At 43.7% G+C, this 18,252-nt stretch overlaps 1 protein-coding gene across 1 annotated transcript in view; it reads left to right on the top strand.

The window, feature by feature from the left end:
• The first annotated feature begins 7,628 nt into the window (after window positions 1-7,628).
• acat1 (acetyl-CoA acetyltransferase 1) overlaps window positions 7,629-18,252 on the top strand; it is a 32,619-nt gene continuing 21,995 nt past the window's right edge. Inside the window, exons 1-8 of the mRNA XM_083648695.1 lie at window positions 7,629-7,762; window positions 8,287-8,334; window positions 8,431-8,548; window positions 9,586-9,681; window positions 12,234-12,334; window positions 13,885-14,028; window positions 16,713-16,863; window positions 16,950-17,045. Coding sequence (XP_083504821.1) covers window positions 7,712-7,762; window positions 8,287-8,334; window positions 8,431-8,548; window positions 9,586-9,681; window positions 12,234-12,334; window positions 13,885-14,028; window positions 16,713-16,863; window positions 16,950-17,045 — 805 coding nt within the window. The 5' untranslated portion in view covers window positions 7,629-7,711. The remainder of the gene's footprint in view (window positions 7,763-8,286; window positions 8,335-8,430; window positions 8,549-9,585; window positions 9,682-12,233; window positions 12,335-13,884; window positions 14,029-16,712; window positions 16,864-16,949; window positions 17,046-18,252) is intronic.

Below are 18,252 nucleotides of genomic sequence, written 5' to 3'. Positions count from 1 at the left end.
AAACATATATTTACATTTATTACGTTATTACGGTATACATTTATTTATACGCTATTGTTGTTATTCTTATTTTATTTCATTTAGATATGAATGTATGTATGCTATGTATTTAAAAAGCACAACAATTTCCAAATAAATTTGTCTTAATAATTTAAGTTGCTGTTGTTGTTTTGCATGTGAAGATCAACATCTAAAGTAAATGTACTGTTGGCCATTGCTGGAGAAAAGTTGTTTCATATAATCAAAAAGGGTTTGCTCAGCAAGCATAGCCTACTGTTTCTTTATAGTGTAATATTCTAAGAAAGATACATGTACCTACAATAATATGGACTACTTATTTTTCTGTTTCATACAAAACCATATAAATACAGAAACATGAAACTGGGAAAGAGGGAGAAAACAGAAAGAAAACAAGGCATATCATCCACTTACTCTGGAGATGATGCGCACTAGTCTCAGCCAGGACAAACATTGATGACATCACTGATAACATCGTCACTGATGACATCATCACTGATGACATCACTGATGACATCCTATCCGTTATCCGTTTCTGACTGACTGAATGAATGATAGATAGGGGCGCGGGGCGCTCCCCCCCCCACACACTGCATTCAGTCAGGTCCCCATAAGCGCACTCCTCAAGTTTGAAGTCGATCTGACAAAGGGTTCTCGAGATACGCGAAGGACAGACATACAGAAGTCGATCGGATGGACAGTCCTGGAGATATGTGAAAGCTGTGATCTCTTTGGTTGAATTGCACAAAGTTTACCACTGCAATTTCTCGGGTTTCCAGCAACGCACCCGCCAAGTTTGAAGTCGATCGGATGAATGGTTCAAGAGATAAACCGCTTTTTCTGTTGCCAGTAGGTGGCACTATGACTATGCATAAGTCCAAATTGCATGAAATGCGGCACCGCACTCCAGCAAGCGCACTCCGCAAGTTTGAAGTCAATCGGATGAATGGTTCTCAAGATAAACTGTTTTTTGTGATGCCAGTAGGTGGAGCTATGTCAAATTGCAAGAGATTCAGCACTTCACTATGTCGAGTTCCCAGCAGCACACTCCCCAAGTTTGAAGTCAATCGGATGAATGGTTCTCAAGATAAACCGCTTTTTGTGTTGGCAGTAGGTGGCGCTGTGCTGAATTGCACAAGATTCGGTACTGCTCTATGTCAGGTTCCCAGCAGCGCACTCCCCAAGTTTGAAGTCGATCAGATGAATGGCTATTGAGATAAATTAAGTCAATCGGACGAATGTTTCTCGAGATAAACTGCCTTTTGTGTTGCCAGTAGGTGGCGCTATGTCAAATTGCAAGAACTTCAGCACTGCACTATACATCGAGTTCCCAGCAGCACACTCCCCAAGTTTGAAGTCAATCGGATAAACGGTTCTCAAGATAAACCGCTTTTGTGTTGCCAGTAAGTGGCGCTGTGCCGAATTGCACAACATTTGGCACTGCTCTATGTCGCGTTTCCAGCAGCGCACTCCCCAAGTTTGAATTCGATCAGATGAATGGCTATCGAGATAAACTGCTCTCCACAAGTTTGAAGTCGATCCGACCAACGGTTCTCGAGATACGCGAAGGATACAGAAAGAGAGAGACAGACAGACAGACACTGCCGGCATTATAGTACGGATGTATATAGGTTATGTGGTCAAGCCTTCTCTTGACCACGCCCTGCAGACACTGCGCATGTGGTAAAAATGAAAAACAAGGTGTTATCTAAGTCATTTCATATGAATTGATTTAGACAGCACCCCACACCACCATACCCCATGCAGCATTTCACAATACACAATATAAGACAGGGAAACATCTTCAATTCTCCATAAGCCATAAGAGGGTAACCAGGACACTCTGCCGCCTGCCCCCATCGGCCGTGTGATCCCCAGACAGGCACGGAGCGCTTCGCCGGCTCCGTGCAGGGGCGGAGTTCAGGCGGCCAGGCACTGGGCGGGACGCAAATAGTAATTGTTCCATTTTATTAGCCTATTATTGCAATTACTTATTTAAATTGATATTGTTATTACCATTGCTATTTTATTATTAGGGCTGTCAGCGTTAACGCATTAATCGCATGCCGCTATTTTGTCCCTTCGCGCACCCGTACTTGTAGTCAAGCCGTTCGGTTTCCTGTCTCCTGCTTGTGCAGGCAGGCATGGAAGAGAACGACAGCAATTCGCTTTTAAATGGCTCGTTTTACTTCCCAAATGGCACAGTGGATAAGTCAAGAGCCGTAGTTTGCACCTTGTGTAAAACGGAATTAAAATATCACCGAAGTACATCGAGTTTGAGGCGAGCGATCACCTAATAGTAGCTAGCGGCCAGCTAGCAGCCAGCTAGCTAGCACGAGACTCGTCATCACTCATTCTTCCTTCAGAGTCTCGGATGCGCGGGTCCTCTAACCCAGTGGTTCTCAAATGGGGGTCCGCGGACCCCCAGGGGTCCGTGGCACTTTGCCAGGGGGTCCGCGAAAAGTTTTCAAGTAAAAAAAAAAAAAAAAAAAAAAATTATAATTAAAAAGAAAATGCTACATACTTATTCCTTCTCAAACTACTTCCTACATGGTGCTAGTCTATCAAAATATCTTGGCTGTCATTTATTGTGTTGCATAGTGGTTTTCTGGACTGTTGACAAATTGTGATATTGTAAGTCGCTTTGGACAAAACAAAAGCGTCTGCTAAATGACGTAATGTAAATGTAATGTAATAAAAAAAATATATATATTTTTTTTTTGCAAAATCTTCATAGTTCAACGAAAATAGTTTATGCTTTAAATCTAAAATGGTTCATGGATTACATTCTAATAACAAACCTATCAAATTAAAAGTCAAGCACGTTACCGTGGAAACAATTAAGCTTAGCCCAAAATCACAAATCAGAATGAGGGGGTCCGGGGTATATTTTCTATCTTGTAAGGGGTCCTTGGCTGAAAAACATTTGAGAACCTCTAACTGGGAGGTCGGCTCCAATGGCTTCACGCGATATACACGTTATCAATACACAGTTTCCAATACCGAGCCATTATTCACATGGAAGTGCCAAAGTTTTTAGCTCAGACACAGCCTTCTTCGGCTGTGTCATTTTGGGTTTCGACTGCTCCACAGCGCCGCCGCCGGAAGTATCGGTTCTGGAGCGTTCTGGAGTGTTTACAATAATTGTGCATTTATTTTCTATTCAAGATGCATTTTGTAGACATTTTGTGACCTCCTGTCTACATTGCACTTCTATTGAATTGAAAATAAATCTAAAATTCAAGATCACAAAGTACATTTATTTGCATTCATTTGATTCCCAATCACGACACACTGGTAATAATTATTAATATCTAATTAAAAATGCTTTGCAATGCAAAATAATAGCATTTTAAACATGCGATACAAAGATGCGATTAATCGCGATTAATTATAGTTAATCGCACGATTAATCGCGATTAAGAAAATTAATCGTTTGACAGCCCTATTTATTATATTACATAGGTCTGTGAGAAAGGTGTTATTTATTTGGCATTGACTTGTGGATTTGGGGAGGGGGTGGAAGAGTGTGTGAGGAAGGTCATTCCTATTCGGCCATGCAGATACGCCTGTGTGTGGGATTGAGTATCATTATTTTTTACCTTTGGCACAGTGAGCCCTTTAAATGTTTGCAGTGCTAAATGACGTTTATCTACCTTGCAGTAGCCTATTGAGTGATTCTCCTCATTACAGTGTGCCCTTAACCGTTTGCAACGCTAAATGATTTTTTCCCTACATTACTATTGTGGGATTTGGTTCATTTCCAGTGGGCCCTTAGCTGTCTGCAGTGCTAAATTACCTCATTGTCCCCCCAGCAATCGACGAGCCTGTCATATAGTAGTCATTGCCTCTCAGACCGATTTTATACTGTGTATCCTAGATATTTATTTGTGCTTTTGTAATAAAGTGTTAAATCTTACTCGCCTCTGTGATCTATTGGGGATCGAAAAGTACCTGCTTATTGGTGACAATGTCACTCGAGCAATGATGTCATCAGTGATGATGGCATCAATGATGTCATCCTTCCTGGTAGAGCAGACTGGGTGGGTGATGTCATAGTTGTTGCTATGATGTCATCGGTGATGTCATACTTGCTACTGTGATGTCATTGGTGATGTCATACATGCCAAAAGTATAAATAAGCAATGTTTCAGTCTATCTCTCTCTCTCTGCCCACTAGCTCCACTGTCCCTACTCTCTCTCTCTAACCTGCTGCTAGTCTGGGCACCCTTTACTCCGCTTTTTGTCATGGGGGCCGACAAGTTCTCGTGGTAAAATCGCATGCATTCGCGCGAGACAATTTGTATGTGGGATAAATACAACAACAAACAGGCAGAAGATCCTTGTTCCCAACTGGAGAAGCAAAGGCAAAGTAGAGTGGGGGATGGTGTAACCCCCCCAGTACTTGAAAAGGGTAACTATTTTCTAGAAACCTTTTATAACTTAGCAAAGGAAAGATTTTTTTCAATTATTTTCTTCACTTCAAAAAATATAAAGCAGCATCATAAATAAATGCTTATATTACAGGCTATAACAGGTTACTGAAGATTAGCCTACTTAATTGTATTAAATACCTGAAAAACACCTTAGATAATTAGTAATAACTCACCATCCACTCCCATAACTCCTGCTATAGAGACAGTCGGCATGTCTGGGAACGCCCTTACAGGCTCTAGGAACGCCCACAATAGAGGCTGGGTTAGCTGGCTCAGCCTGGCTGGGGGCATGGTCAGGGTGGGGTAAATCCCCTGTTCTATCCATTCAGCAAAGTTAGAATTTAGCTGATAGCCCAGCCCAGGCAGACACGATCGGGGATTTAACCACCTCAGTAAACGCACATCTGAGCAGACGTCTTGTGTTCTGCTCTAGAACCCCCAAACCTGTAGTTTAGAGCCGCAGCACCGTCCTTTGGTGAGTCAGCCCATTGAGATCGGCGGTTTTACCCCATTTGCGCGCCAGCCGTTTAACATTTTGTGGGCGTTCCCACACATGCCGACTGTCTCTATGGTGTTCCACGCCAAATCCTTTTTGGTGTTGTCCTTGTAAAAAGGATGTGTCGTGTCATATATTATTTTGTGGTTTTCCATTATGAACTTTTCCTCATCCATGTTTGTCCTCTGGCTTGATCTTGAATGCTGTAAGCACCTCTGACCTGTTGACTCCAGGCCTGGCTCCGCCCATTGTGACGTTATGTTGATGTGATTATGTGAAATACGATCTGGGGTCAACATAGTCTCTTAGAACAGACGAGTTGGCTTCCGCAATTTTCAAATGCTCTCGCCATACCGTCTGTACGTTAGACCCCCAGAACATGCACAAGGAAGTAGTGAAAAAAACCTTCAGACCGGAAAGAAGTTCGACGGAATCTGACCAATCACGACACGCGTGTCCACGAAAAATATGTTCCCCCCGGAAACTTAAACCGATGCAGGTTGCTAATGCTAGCAGTGCTTTAGAATTACCATGGAAGCTACGCCGACGAAACCGGTGAAAGAAGACCCTGATAGACGTAAACGATGTATCCGCGGCTTGGAGGAACCTCGTGCAAGACGTGCACTTATTCCAGAGTTAAACGAAAGTGATGAGGTAAGTTGCTAACGTTACTGAGCTTATCGTTCGTCTTACTAATCAGCGTTAGCTAACGATAGCTACAGCAGTATACAGCTAGTTAGCTAATGTTAAATTCTGATTGGACGAATGAGCGGAAGTCCCGCCTTTCAACTTCCTCTTCCGTTTGGTGCATGATTCTCCCCCACGAAGTACAGACTGTATATAGCTGCATCCGCCGGATGTAGATAAGACAGTCTGTTTTAAGAGACTAGGGTCAACACGGAGTGTTTTATTCTGAAAACCACCGGATGTTTTATTTTGTTTCTGTGTCGTACTTCCTATCCCGCTCTATCCTGTGCGAACTTGCTGCGGCTTTGCTCCGACATCCGGTAAAAATAGAAGCCTGGCGTATCTGCTTCGGAGAGCTCCGGATCGTCGGAGCTGGGACGGAGTAGACACGCAACGCAGCGGAGTTGGTGGAAGTTGACACTGAGTATAGTGGAAGCTATCGGCTCCGAAGCCGTACCGGAGCGCAGCCGGACCGAACCCAGAATTTGCGCAAGCAGACTGGATTGCATGCAGCAGATTGGACTACGCCTACTAGGTCCGTCTGCGCTGCGGTACGGCATCGGAGCCGATACGTTTCCACTCTAATCATTAGGCTCGTTTGAGATGAGCAAATTCTGCGCAGATTCGACCAGCGCCTTGCTTGCCCCGTTGCATGATGGTTAGAAAGTTGTCCGACTTGCTCCATCCTGCCCGACTGCGTGAGTCACGTGACTCTCGCGAGAGCGAGGCGGGCGCAGATTTGGAGCGAGGCGCCGCAGTTGCTCCCCACCAACTGCGCCCGACTGTGGATGACAGAGGATGACGAGAAACGCATCAAGCTGAGCGCCCATTGGTTCAACACAGGTGCATCACAAACCCACAATGAAGTGTAGAAACTTCAATTTTATAGGCTATCTATTCCAAGCTGTCACTCCATATTTTACATAAATACCACCTGGAATGCCTACATTAAAATAAAAATAAGGAATCTGAAGGGCTGTGTTATTTGAGCAGTGAGTGTGGGTGGCGCTAATGCATGTTTTAAATTGTTTACAAACCGCTGTTAAACAAAACGGTAGAAGAAAAGCAGCAGGAAGTGTGCCGTCGGGTTGGTGTTCGACTTGTTGACGCCTCGCCTGACTGTGCTCGCCTGCTCTCGTCTGCTTTCCAGGCGAGGCGGCAGTCATCTCAAACGAGCCTAATGTGTCAACTCCCACCTACTCCGCTGCGTTGCGTGTCTACTCCGTCCCAGCTCCGACGATCCGGAGCTCTCCGAAAAAAGATACGCAAGGGTTCTATTTTTCACGGATGACGGAGCAAAGCCGCAGCAAGTTGGGCGGAGCCAGGCCTGGAGTCAACAGGGCAGAGGTGTTTACAGCATTCAATATCAAGCCAGAGGACAAATATGTATGAGGAAAAGTTCATAATTGAAGTGGAAAACCACAAAATAATATATGACACAACACATCCTTTTTACAAGGACAACACCAAGCAAGCCCACCCCTCCTCTGCTTCTCCAGTTGGGAACAATGATCTTCTGCCTGTTTGTCCTTGTATTTATCCCACATACAAATTGTCTCGCGCGATTTTACCACGAGAACCTGTCGGTCTCGTCTGACGGAGCAGAGCCGTGACGTGCTCTGCACGCAGCCGGTGTTGCCGCAGCACAGAGCACGGAGCAAAACCGGAGCTCAGCCGCAACGCAACGCAATGCAACTGTAGCTCAAAGACTTGAGACTTGACTTGGACTTGCAAAAAATGACGTGAGCATCTCTGTCACCCGGGCCACGACTCATTGCTGCGCAGCAGCTATAATTTTTCTATACTTTTTTTGGGGTAGTGCTATTTTACATTGAAGTCAACGGGGTGAGGCTTGTGTTTTCGCCCTAAAAGGGGGCGGGAGCTACGACGCTCCCATGTTTCCCGTAGTATTTAAAACTGCAATAACCATAATGCATAGCCAGTCAATGACGTCGTGGAACACACCTCTCACTGTGATTGGCTGATGCATTTAGCCCTCTGCTGCATGGCTGAAGGTGAATGAAGTGGGTCCCACTGTGTGAGTAGTCACAGTCCTGCCATCCACTCCAACACCATGTTGTCCAGTAGACTTCTAACCATGCGTGCTCAGAGTTGTAAACGCCTGGTAAGTGCGGATGTGTTAATAATTTGACTGTGTTCGTCTGTATGTGTTTTGGCACCGAGCTATCTGTGTTATCATGCAGCATTATGCTACTGCTAGCTACTCTCTGGTTGTAAATAAAAGGGCCACAGCTCAGCTAACGTGACTGGGTAACGTAGCGTCCTCGAACCAATGCCTCCAACAAAATAAAGACAGTCAAAAACATGGTAAAAATACACTAACGTTAGAAGGCTAGCTAATTGCCTTTATGCTGGTTTTTAGTATTCGTATCACAGGCTATGAGGCTAACATACGTATTTATTAGCGTGTCCAACGTTGTCACCACCACACTTCTCAACTAAATGAAAAGTCGCTAGCTGTTATAATCAACGTACAGACACTAGACTAAACTCCCACATTCATAATTTGAATGACAGTCATCCATAAGAAAGTCAGAATTTAGCATAGAACAAGTCTTTCATTATAGCATGACCATTGTACTGTGTCTGAAAAAGTACATGTAAACAGATCTGATGTATTCATTGCAGACTCACAAGTACCTGTCAAGGGCCTACGCATCTCGCCCTTCTCTCAATGTAAGTACATTGAAATGTCAGATTTTAATCACTTTCAACTTTGCAACTGTCTCTGCACCGTTCTCTCTAATATGAACTTTTGATGGGTGATCTCAGGAAGTTGTCATTGTCAGTGCAGTCCGCACTCCAATGGGGTCGTTCAGAGGGAGCCTGGCAGCAGTGCCAGCTACCAAACTGGGCTCGATCGCCATCAAGGGAGCCATCGACAAAGCAGGTACAGTATGTTCCGAAATATGTTTCAGTGAGTCTTGAATTCTACCTGGTATACCCAGCTCATCCTAAAATTAGACATGATGTATTAGCACTGAACAGAATATATTCAGAATGATATTGCAAAGGCTGCAATATGAAATTAGATGTTTATAACAGATGCTATAAGTGAGTGAAGTCATGAGAATTTGGAACATCTTTCAGACTCGTCCTTCCTTACTTGACTTAGGGTGCTTTCTCACTGGCGCCCCGGTACCGTTCCCGAGCACAGTTGTCCCCAAATTGACCCCAGTTTCGTAACATTTGACGAGTGTGAACGTTGCGTTCCATTCCGCTTCCGGGTGCACAACAGGGAACCGTGACAGGATCCACTTGTAAAGGTGGTCTGGGGAGCACTTTGGCGTGCCCGGGCACGGAACACTTGCGAGTGTGAAAGTCAACCGTTCCGAACCTCATAGACAACACATGGAGCAAGGATACACTGCAGGCATAGTTGATGACGCAAGTGCACTCCGTTCTGTTTCCGAGCACGGAAGAAATGTTAAATGTGAAAGCTGACCACTGACCAGCGGGGAAGAGGGGCGGGGGGGGCAATCGTTCCCGGGTGCGGAACGGAACGAAAGCAATCGTTCCCAGTGAGAAAGCAACCTTAGACCTCTTTACCCCATTTAGGGGCATATGGCGTCCACCAGAGTCGTCCTTCCTAAAGCCCAGAAATGCTATTTAACAAAATAGGGTCATCAGGGGGAAGTCCAGTGACACTAAAAGTGTTTGGAACCACATCAAAACGTAATGTAAAACAAGTTGGTTTAGGTTACTCAACGTATTGTTTGCTTATACGAATCTTCTGGATGTAACGTCTCTGTAGATCAAAACTAATACACTGGATGTGATAAATTACTTAAGTTGTCTTTCTCTAAGTTGCACATGTAGGATTCCTGCTACTACAGTATCTTAGACTTGGGTGGGTCACTACATCACATAAGCTGTGTACAGTATGTCACAATGTCAGTCATTCTATGTAATACTGCTTGTGTCTAGGAATCCCTGTTGAGGAGGTGAAGGAAGTCTACATGGGCAATGTTCTTCAGGCAGGAGAAGGACAGGCCCCCACAAGACAAGCCTTGCTTGGTGCAGGTACGGTTAGCACTAAGCAGCAGAAGGAAGACAAACACTCACACAGACTGGATGGTTTATTTTAAACCACACTATCAAGATGTTGCCATGTAGGGCTGGGTATCGCCACTGACTTCCCGATACGATTCCGATACACAAGGTCCCAAGTCGATACGATTTCCGATACGATACGATATCGATATTTTAGTTACAATACCAGTTTTGCTCAACTCAAATCACTGGCAGGAAACCAGTGTAAATAATAATATTAAAAAATATTTACAAATTATAATTATCATTACTATAATTATAGGAGAGACATCAGTGCATAAGAAGGCTCCTTCGATCTCTTTGGTGGAGGATCAGCAGCATCCACTTCAACAGGACCAAGGGAGTCGTCTTCCTGCTGTACAGGCACAGCAGCTCCATCACCTTCAGCTTGTTGCTGTTGAAAGATAAAATAAATATTCATGATCAGGATAATAAATAAACCATCATATACAAATACTGTAGTGTGCAGGAACACTCAGTTATTTCTATAACTTACTTTAGATGCCTCCACTTGCTCCAGACGAGCAGCTTCAGTCAAGACAGTGGTGAGATGAGATGAGAGATGAGATAAACTTTATTGTCCCCGGAGGGAAATTTGTCTTGGGCAAAAAGTGCTAGTACCAACATCGGTGTTACAGACACAGTAACAAAAACAAACACGGTCACAGTCACAGCATTGCACTTCACCACAGAAAGAGTGCCAGCTAGACACAAGATTGCACTATTTCGAAGATTGCACATGCCCTATTGCATAGTGTGTTTAAATCATCCAAACCAGTTAATAAGGGAATAATAAAATAAGCAATAAAACCATAATACCATAAAAATCATACAAATAGAAATCTAATAAAAATCAAATCAAATCAATTAAAATTAAAAACAAAATCAAAATCGGCAGCGGATTAGATAAAAGAATAAAAGAGTAAAAGAATAAACCAATAAAAATAGGATTAAGAGGTTAGAGAATAAGACCAAGGAAAGAGCAGTAAAAAACAAAACCAAACAAACCAGACTATAAATACCGCTTCTACCAGACTACCTACCTAACCTAACTGGAGTGCTACACCTGGGGGAAGAGCAGGCTGTTTGTTCAACAGTGCAATTGAGGTGGGGAGAAAGGAGAGCTTATAGCGGTTGCTCCTGTGTTTGCTAGCTCTGAATCTTCTCCCGGATGGTAGCAACTCATATTCCGAAAATAAAATGTGAGAAGGGTCAGTCAGGACTTTGTGAGCCAGGCTGATCACCTTTTTCTCAAAGATGGACTGTAGCGTCGCCGATTCATTCTTTCCAATCACTTTCAAGGCTGTGTGGACTATTTTTAGAATTCTTGCTTTGAGCTGGACGGTCAGAGACCCAAACCAAGCCGCCATGCCATATCTAATCAGGCTTTCCAACACAGCATTATAAAAGGTGGACATGATAGTCCATGATATGGTCAGCCTGGAGAAGGTGTCATCACGGGCCCGATCGGACAAGAAGGACAGAGACGTAATTGTCAGGTACGAATCCGTAGCTCTGGATGTCCAGCTGTCGCAAGTTATAGCGACTCTCTCTGCTGACTTCAGTGAAGTTGAGACGTTCTTTTTCACCTCTTCACACAGCTTTGGGATTGCCACTTCACTCAGTTGTTTGCGTGACGGTAGCAGTGGCACGTAGCGTGGTTCAAGTGACTTAACGAGGCTTCGGAAGCCAACATTTTCTACAACACTACGGCCGCAGATCTTTGCAAATAAAACGTGCCAGAGCCGATGTTATTTTCTGTGCACGTGGAGAAGTGGATGGAAGCTTGCACGTAAATGCTTTCTCCAGCGAGGCTTGTTGCTGCTTTGAGATGTGGCGGCGCCTTGAGTAGAGCAGCCTCCCTCATGTTTGTTTTTTCAGTCTGAAGCATGGTCTGAAAAGCACGAGACCTCGTGAGATCTAGCGACGATCACATTGCGCTAAGAACTAAACCACGCTAGACTAACGGGTAAAAAAAATACAAAATATAATAACTGGGTAAAATGCATTTTAAAAGATCGATACTGGGATTTATGTATCGATACTTGTTCCTTCACATGAATATCGATTCAATATTGATATATCGATTTTTTTTTTAACCCAGCCCTATTGGCATGTCATCAAAAAACAGTGATGTCCACAAACATCACAATATAGCACAATATAGAAACCAGCAGCTGGCACTTGTAGCACTCAGTGACACAAGGAAGGTTAATCTCCAGCAGCTTGGTGAGACATTTTGCAGCCTACAATCAAAAGTACACCTTTGACATCAGGAAAGTTGGCAAGCAATATGAGGATATTTCTTCACCGCAAAACAGATCTGCATCCTTGATTGTCAAACCTGCGGTTCCCTTGTGCCAGACTGTCACGCAGACGCACACACACACACACACACACACACACACACACACACACACACACACACACACACACACACACATACATAAGGAATATAATGTTACTGTGTTGTTACTCTTGATTTATTTTACTGTATGTTGTAAATGCAAACATGTCTCCAGGCTTGACCCTCGGCACTCCAGCAACAACCATCAACAAAGTGTGTGCCTCTGGGATGAAATCCATCATGCTGGCAGCCCAGAGTCTGATGTGTGGCCACCAGGTAGCATACATTTTATATACACTATTACAGCTGTCCTGCTGGAGAGAGCAAGGTCTGTTACCGTGACGATGCAATGTATACACGCATATACAGTACATATGTTCCTGACCACTGTTGGGTCGATCTTGCATCTGAACACATCTTTAGCAGTCAAATTGCATTTGGGTGAGATGCGTTAAAAACACAAATCTGATAGCGAAAACTCAATCTACTGGTTGCTCCAAAGCTATATGAGGAGAGGCTAAAGTGGATTTGTCTTCAGTTGGACTTTTAATTAAACATAAACCTGGAAATGCTCTAACTAAGATGTCTTAATCAGGTAACTGTGACAGTTGCGACCAAAAAACAAGCTTCATTCACCATAAACTTGAAATCTGGTACAAATCAGGGCCCAGTTGCACAAAGCACCTTAGGCTAAGATTTCCCTTAGAGTCAGAGTTAAGGTGTCCATAAAATAGAATCGGCTGCACAAAACACCCTTAAATCTTCTCCATAAGGTTAAACATTTGAAGGAAAACATAAGCACAAGATTTAAGGGTGTTTTGTGCAGCCGATTCTATTTTATGGACACCTTAACTCTGACTCTAAGGGAAATATTAGCCTAAGGTGCTTTGTGCAACTGGGCCCAGGTCCCCAAAGAAACTTGCCTTCAGATAGAAACCACAGATCTTTCAGTATTTTGCCGAAGTAACCAAACATCTAGTGCAGTGGTTCCCAACCTTAGGGTCGCGACCCTAAGCCTGGAATTCAAATAGGGTCGCCTGAAATTTATATATATATATATATATATATATATATATATATATGTATATGTGTATAATATACATTGTATGTATGTGTGATGAGTGGTATATATATATATATATATATATTTTACACCACACAATTTAAAACTAGCGAAGATGATTAGGGTCACATGTGATTTTTTTTTTCTCAGTTCTGAGTTTAAAGTGAAAGTGATAATCTCTAAGATTTCAGTTTTGTTCTCTTGGGTGACACCTATGGCGATGAGTGGTAATTGCAGGTGAGATTCAAACAGTGTCAATGGGCTCACTATCAGATAGATAGTTACTTTAATAATAATAATTATTTTTTAGATGAAAATGTTTTAGATTATAACTTTAAATCAGGATTCTGAAAATAAAGTCAGAATTTTGAGATTAAAGTCAGAATTCTCAGATTGAAGTCAGAATTCTGAGGGGAAAAAGAAGCATACATGTGACATCACTGATGATGTTACTGATATTATCGATGGTGTACCGGAATTTGAATGCCTAGGGTCCCTAGATTTTTGTGACGTCAAAATCGGGTCACAAGCCAAAAAAGGTTGGGAACCCCTGGTCTAGTGTTAGTGTTATCAGAATCGATTTAATAACTAAATACAGTAAAGGCACAGACATTGACACAGACATTGACAACATAGATTTATAGCACAAGGACAACCAGACTTTGCATACAGCACAACGAGGCAGTGCAAGACAAATTACAGACAGTTGGACTGAACCAGTCACAATGTAGAATACATTGTGGCTGATTGTGTGTGGGTTTAGGATGTGATGGTGGCAGGAGGCATGGAGAGCATGTCCAACGTACCTTATGTGATGACCAGAGACACGCCAGTCTACGGAGGAGTGAGGATGGAAGACCTCATCGTCAAGGATGGCCTCACTGACGTCTACAACAAATTCCACATGGTAACTATCAACCATCTCATCTATTACTGCAGTTCAAATAATAATAAACATTATCTCTGCATGATTTTTAAAACACTCTTACAAAGGGTTTTACAAAAGATAACTGAATTTGTGGTGATCACATCACTTTTTAGTTGTCAGTCACTGGCTTCAATAAGGAAATTGAACTCCTGGCACAATAAAAAAGGTTACTTTAGGCTATATATTAATTTATTGGCTCTGGCACGCATGTCTAAATGCCACATCAAAAATGTGTCTGGTGAACGTTTGCCTTGAACCCAGGACAAGCCTATGCTTTACCAATCCAAGTGATGGAGGAGTCAGACTGTCACGGTACCAATAATTCAGTAGTCGGTACCGGTACTAGTGAATTTCCACGGTACTCGGTACCAATTTCGGTACCACGGTAAAAAAAACAGACTGATATTTCTTGAACATATTCTCCTTTATTAAAGTATGCAACCATTTCCAATTAACAAATGGCATGTAGCCTTCAACTTTAAAACAAAACAATGTGCTTCTGCTTACTTCTTCTTACATTCAACTCTGTATGGCAGTGAGTACAGACAGTGGCATGTAGCCCTCAAGTATTTAATTTTATTATTATATTAAATATAATTTAATTTATTTCACAGAATTGCTGGAATCCTTTTTTTTCAACGGTGTATATTGGTATTTGATCGATGCATAGGAATTCTGCCAATGCCCTATCACACTTTCTTGCTTCATGTGAGTTCTTGTCATATTTCCTCTGATTTTCAAAAACATCAGGAATTGTCTGATGGGTGGTCTTTTGGGCTCCGCGACTTGTGCCTTCCTCTTCATCTCTCGCATACTGTTAAATGGAAAGTAACGTCAGTGAGATTGACTAAAATAAAGAGATGATAAAGACAACTGCACATACACACATGTAGAGTGCAAGCAATTTTATGGAGCTAGTTTTAATTCACGGACATGTTTCACCCGAAAGAAGCTTGTATTTATTTTGATGCCATGTTGAACTATGGCTATGTTCGGCTATTAGCCGTGTCCCATAATGATTCCATTACAAACATTGCATTGCACAGGCGCTACACTATGCTAGCTAACGCTGTACCAGGTATTAGCCGGGTCCCATAATGATTCCATTACGAAACACGTTAATGTTATTACGTTAACGTTAGCCAAACGTTTTTATGGTTACACAATGCATTGCCAGCTATCTCAAAAACTAATGTGACAGGATAAGGTGCGTTTGATATGTTGTTAAACGTGTTATTTTACACCGTTTGAAAGAATTAACCCACCTTGGATTCTGTGAACAGGTCTGGGTGCTTGGCGAGATTGGATGTGTTACCCTGTTTGGTTTGGAACTCCCTTTCACACTTTTTGCAGATGGGGCTTTGGGGACTGATATTTCCAAATGCGACTCTTTGCATTCTTCTTCTCAACAAGTTGAGTTGTTGGAATAGGAGCAGCCGCTCCTGCTGCAGCCGTAGCCATTCTATTCGCCGCCTGTGCGCACTGCTTGTGTCAACAAGCTGTGAATGACTGTTCGCGATTACGTGTGGACGTTCGGGGACACCGTAGTCCCGGAAGTGCGCGGGGCTGTATGCGCAGTATGTATGTGTGTTGCTCAGGCAGACAGGCTAACGTTAGCTGGCGGCTGGGTCCATGAAGCCAAGCCATGGTGGCAAACTAAATAGTAAATTCGGTACACTCGGTACCATGAAAAACAGGTACCGTTCAGTACCGTAGCAATGTAGTACCGTCCAAGTACCGAAGTACCGAGTACCGTGACAACACTACTTTGTACTACGCTTTTTGCAATCCAATTTGCCCTTTTGGGACACTTAATAAATCTTGAATCTTGAATCTTGAATCTTGAATCTGAGGAACGCCTGGATGGAATTTCATCAAATTTGCCTCAAACATCGACTTGGACTCAAGGATGAGCTGATTAGATTTTGGTGCTCAAAGGTCAAAGTTCAAGGTCACTGTAACCTCACAAACGCCATTTCCAAGATCGTTAACCCGATATCTCAGGAATGCCTTGACGGAATTTCTTCCAATTTGGCTCAAACGTCAACTTGGACTCAAGGATGACCTGATTCGATTTTGGTGGTTCAAGGTCACTGTGACCTCTTGAACGCCATTTTCAAGCTCGTTAACGCGATATCTCAGGAACGCCTTGACGGAATTTCTTTGATTTTGCCTAAAACGTCCACTTGGACTCAAGGATGAACTGATTTGATTTTGGTGGTCAAAGTTCAAGGTCACTGTGACCTCACAACCGATTGTTTCATGCTTGTTAACGCGATATCTCTGGAACACCTTGACGGAATTTCTTCAAATTTGCCTTAAACATCCACTTGGACACCAGGATGAACTGATTGCATTTTGCCTGGTCAAAGTTCAAGGTCACTGTGACCTCACGAACGCCATCTTCTAGCTCGGTAACGCGTTATCTCAGGAACACCTTGACGGAATTTCTTCACATTTTGCTCAAACGTCAAAAGTCTGATCAGACATGGATGTCGACTGCTCACTTGTTGGCGGAGGCATATATCCGCGGTGCGGTTGTTCTAGTTTCTTCTTCTTCTTATAGTTGTTTAAAATGTTCCACTCTTTTTCGGGTCAACTTGTGACTGAGGACCATTTTCTATCTGTGTTTGCTGTGCCGTTTGCTTTGTGGTCTGTAACAGGGAAACTGTGCAGAGAACACAGCCAAGAACAGCAGCATCAGCAGGGAGGAGCAGGACGCCTACGCCATCGGCTCCTACAGCCGCAGCAAAGCAGCATACGAGGCCGGTGTGCTGGCCAAAGAGATCGTTCCAGTTAGCGTTCCCCAGAGAGGTGAAGGAAGATGTCTGTCCACAACATGCTAATGACGGTGCTCAAACACACGGGGCAGCATAACTCATATTGACCTGGTCCTGTAGGCAAACCTGATGTGGTGGTGTCCGAGGATGAGGAGTGGAGGCGTGTCGACTTCAGCAAAGTCCCCAAACTGAAGGCTGTTTTCCAGAAGGAGAATGGTAGTTATGCAGCTAAATGTGTGTGTGTGTGTGTGAGTGTGTGAGTGCCAACCATATCTCAGTTTCGGCAACCAAAAGTCGATGCCTGGCACCCACTTTTAAAAGTTTGTGTCGAGCCTAGACATATATATATATATTAGGGGTGTCACGATTCTCCAAATCCACGATTCGATTTGACTTTCGATTTTAACTCATTCATGGCCAAAGACGTCTTTGACGTGTTATCAGGAATAGCCCTCCCAGCCAATGACGTGTTTGACGTGTTTTGGTTTTTATTAGTGCAGCGCGTAGTTCAAACACTTCCCCAGCCTGTGACATGTTATCAGGTCTCTGCCCTCAGAGACAAGCCGACAACACGTGAACAAACACATACCGCAGCTGTTGTTTTGAAATGAGCAGGAGGAAAAACAGAGAAACGCGCTTCCTTGTAGAGAGGAGAAACGCCCCTCGGCGCGCTGCACTGCTCGCCTTGCTGCAGGGCGAACCTGGATTGAGTTGTTCGCAGTAGTCAAACCCGTGACGAACATGATCGATCCGGTTCCAGCGCCTGGTCCCAAAGCCAAGCCGGACCCGTTCCTGTGTCGCAGCCATGGATTGTATGTCGCAGCATTCGTCCCAGCCCGAACGAGAGGAGGAAAACGATGCAGCAGAGGCAGAGGAGGCTAGACGCTGATCTCAAACCAGTTTGGTGTTCCCCTCCTATGCTAATTTGCGGGGGAAGGAGGTGCGATCCAGCAGCAGCTGTGGACAGAACTCTCTCTCTCTCTGTGTGTGTGTGTGTGTGTGTGTGTGTGTGTGTGTCTGTCTGTCTGTCTGTCTGTGTGTCTGTCTGCACACTCACTCACACTGAGTAAACTGTATTGTTGAATGTAAAAAAAGCACTTCATGTATATACTAGGGTTGGCCCGATATATCGGTATCGGGGCCGATACTGGCCTATTTTGCTGTACTCGTACTTGCCCGATACCGCTTGCGACAGCTGCCCGATACCACTTTACGGCAACGTGCCGCAGCCGTGCAATCTAGATAGGTGGGCGCGGTGTGCAGTGGAGCAACATGTCTGCAGTTTGGACATATTTTAAGATTTGCGATACTGACAACAGCAAAGCAGACTGCAAACTCTGCTCTGCTAAAGTGTCAAGAGGAGGCGCGAAGAACAGCTCATTTAACACAAGTAATTTGATCAAACACCTGAAGAGCAAACATC

This window comes from Poromitra crassiceps (assembly GCF_964638095.1).
Source record: "Poromitra crassiceps genome assembly, chromosome: 1".
Taxonomy (NCBI): domain Eukaryota; kingdom Metazoa; phylum Chordata; class Actinopteri; order Beryciformes; family Melamphaidae; genus Poromitra; species Poromitra crassiceps.
The sequence above is the reverse complement of the archived record's forward strand: the minus strand, read 5'-3'. Positions and strand labels throughout refer to the sequence as shown.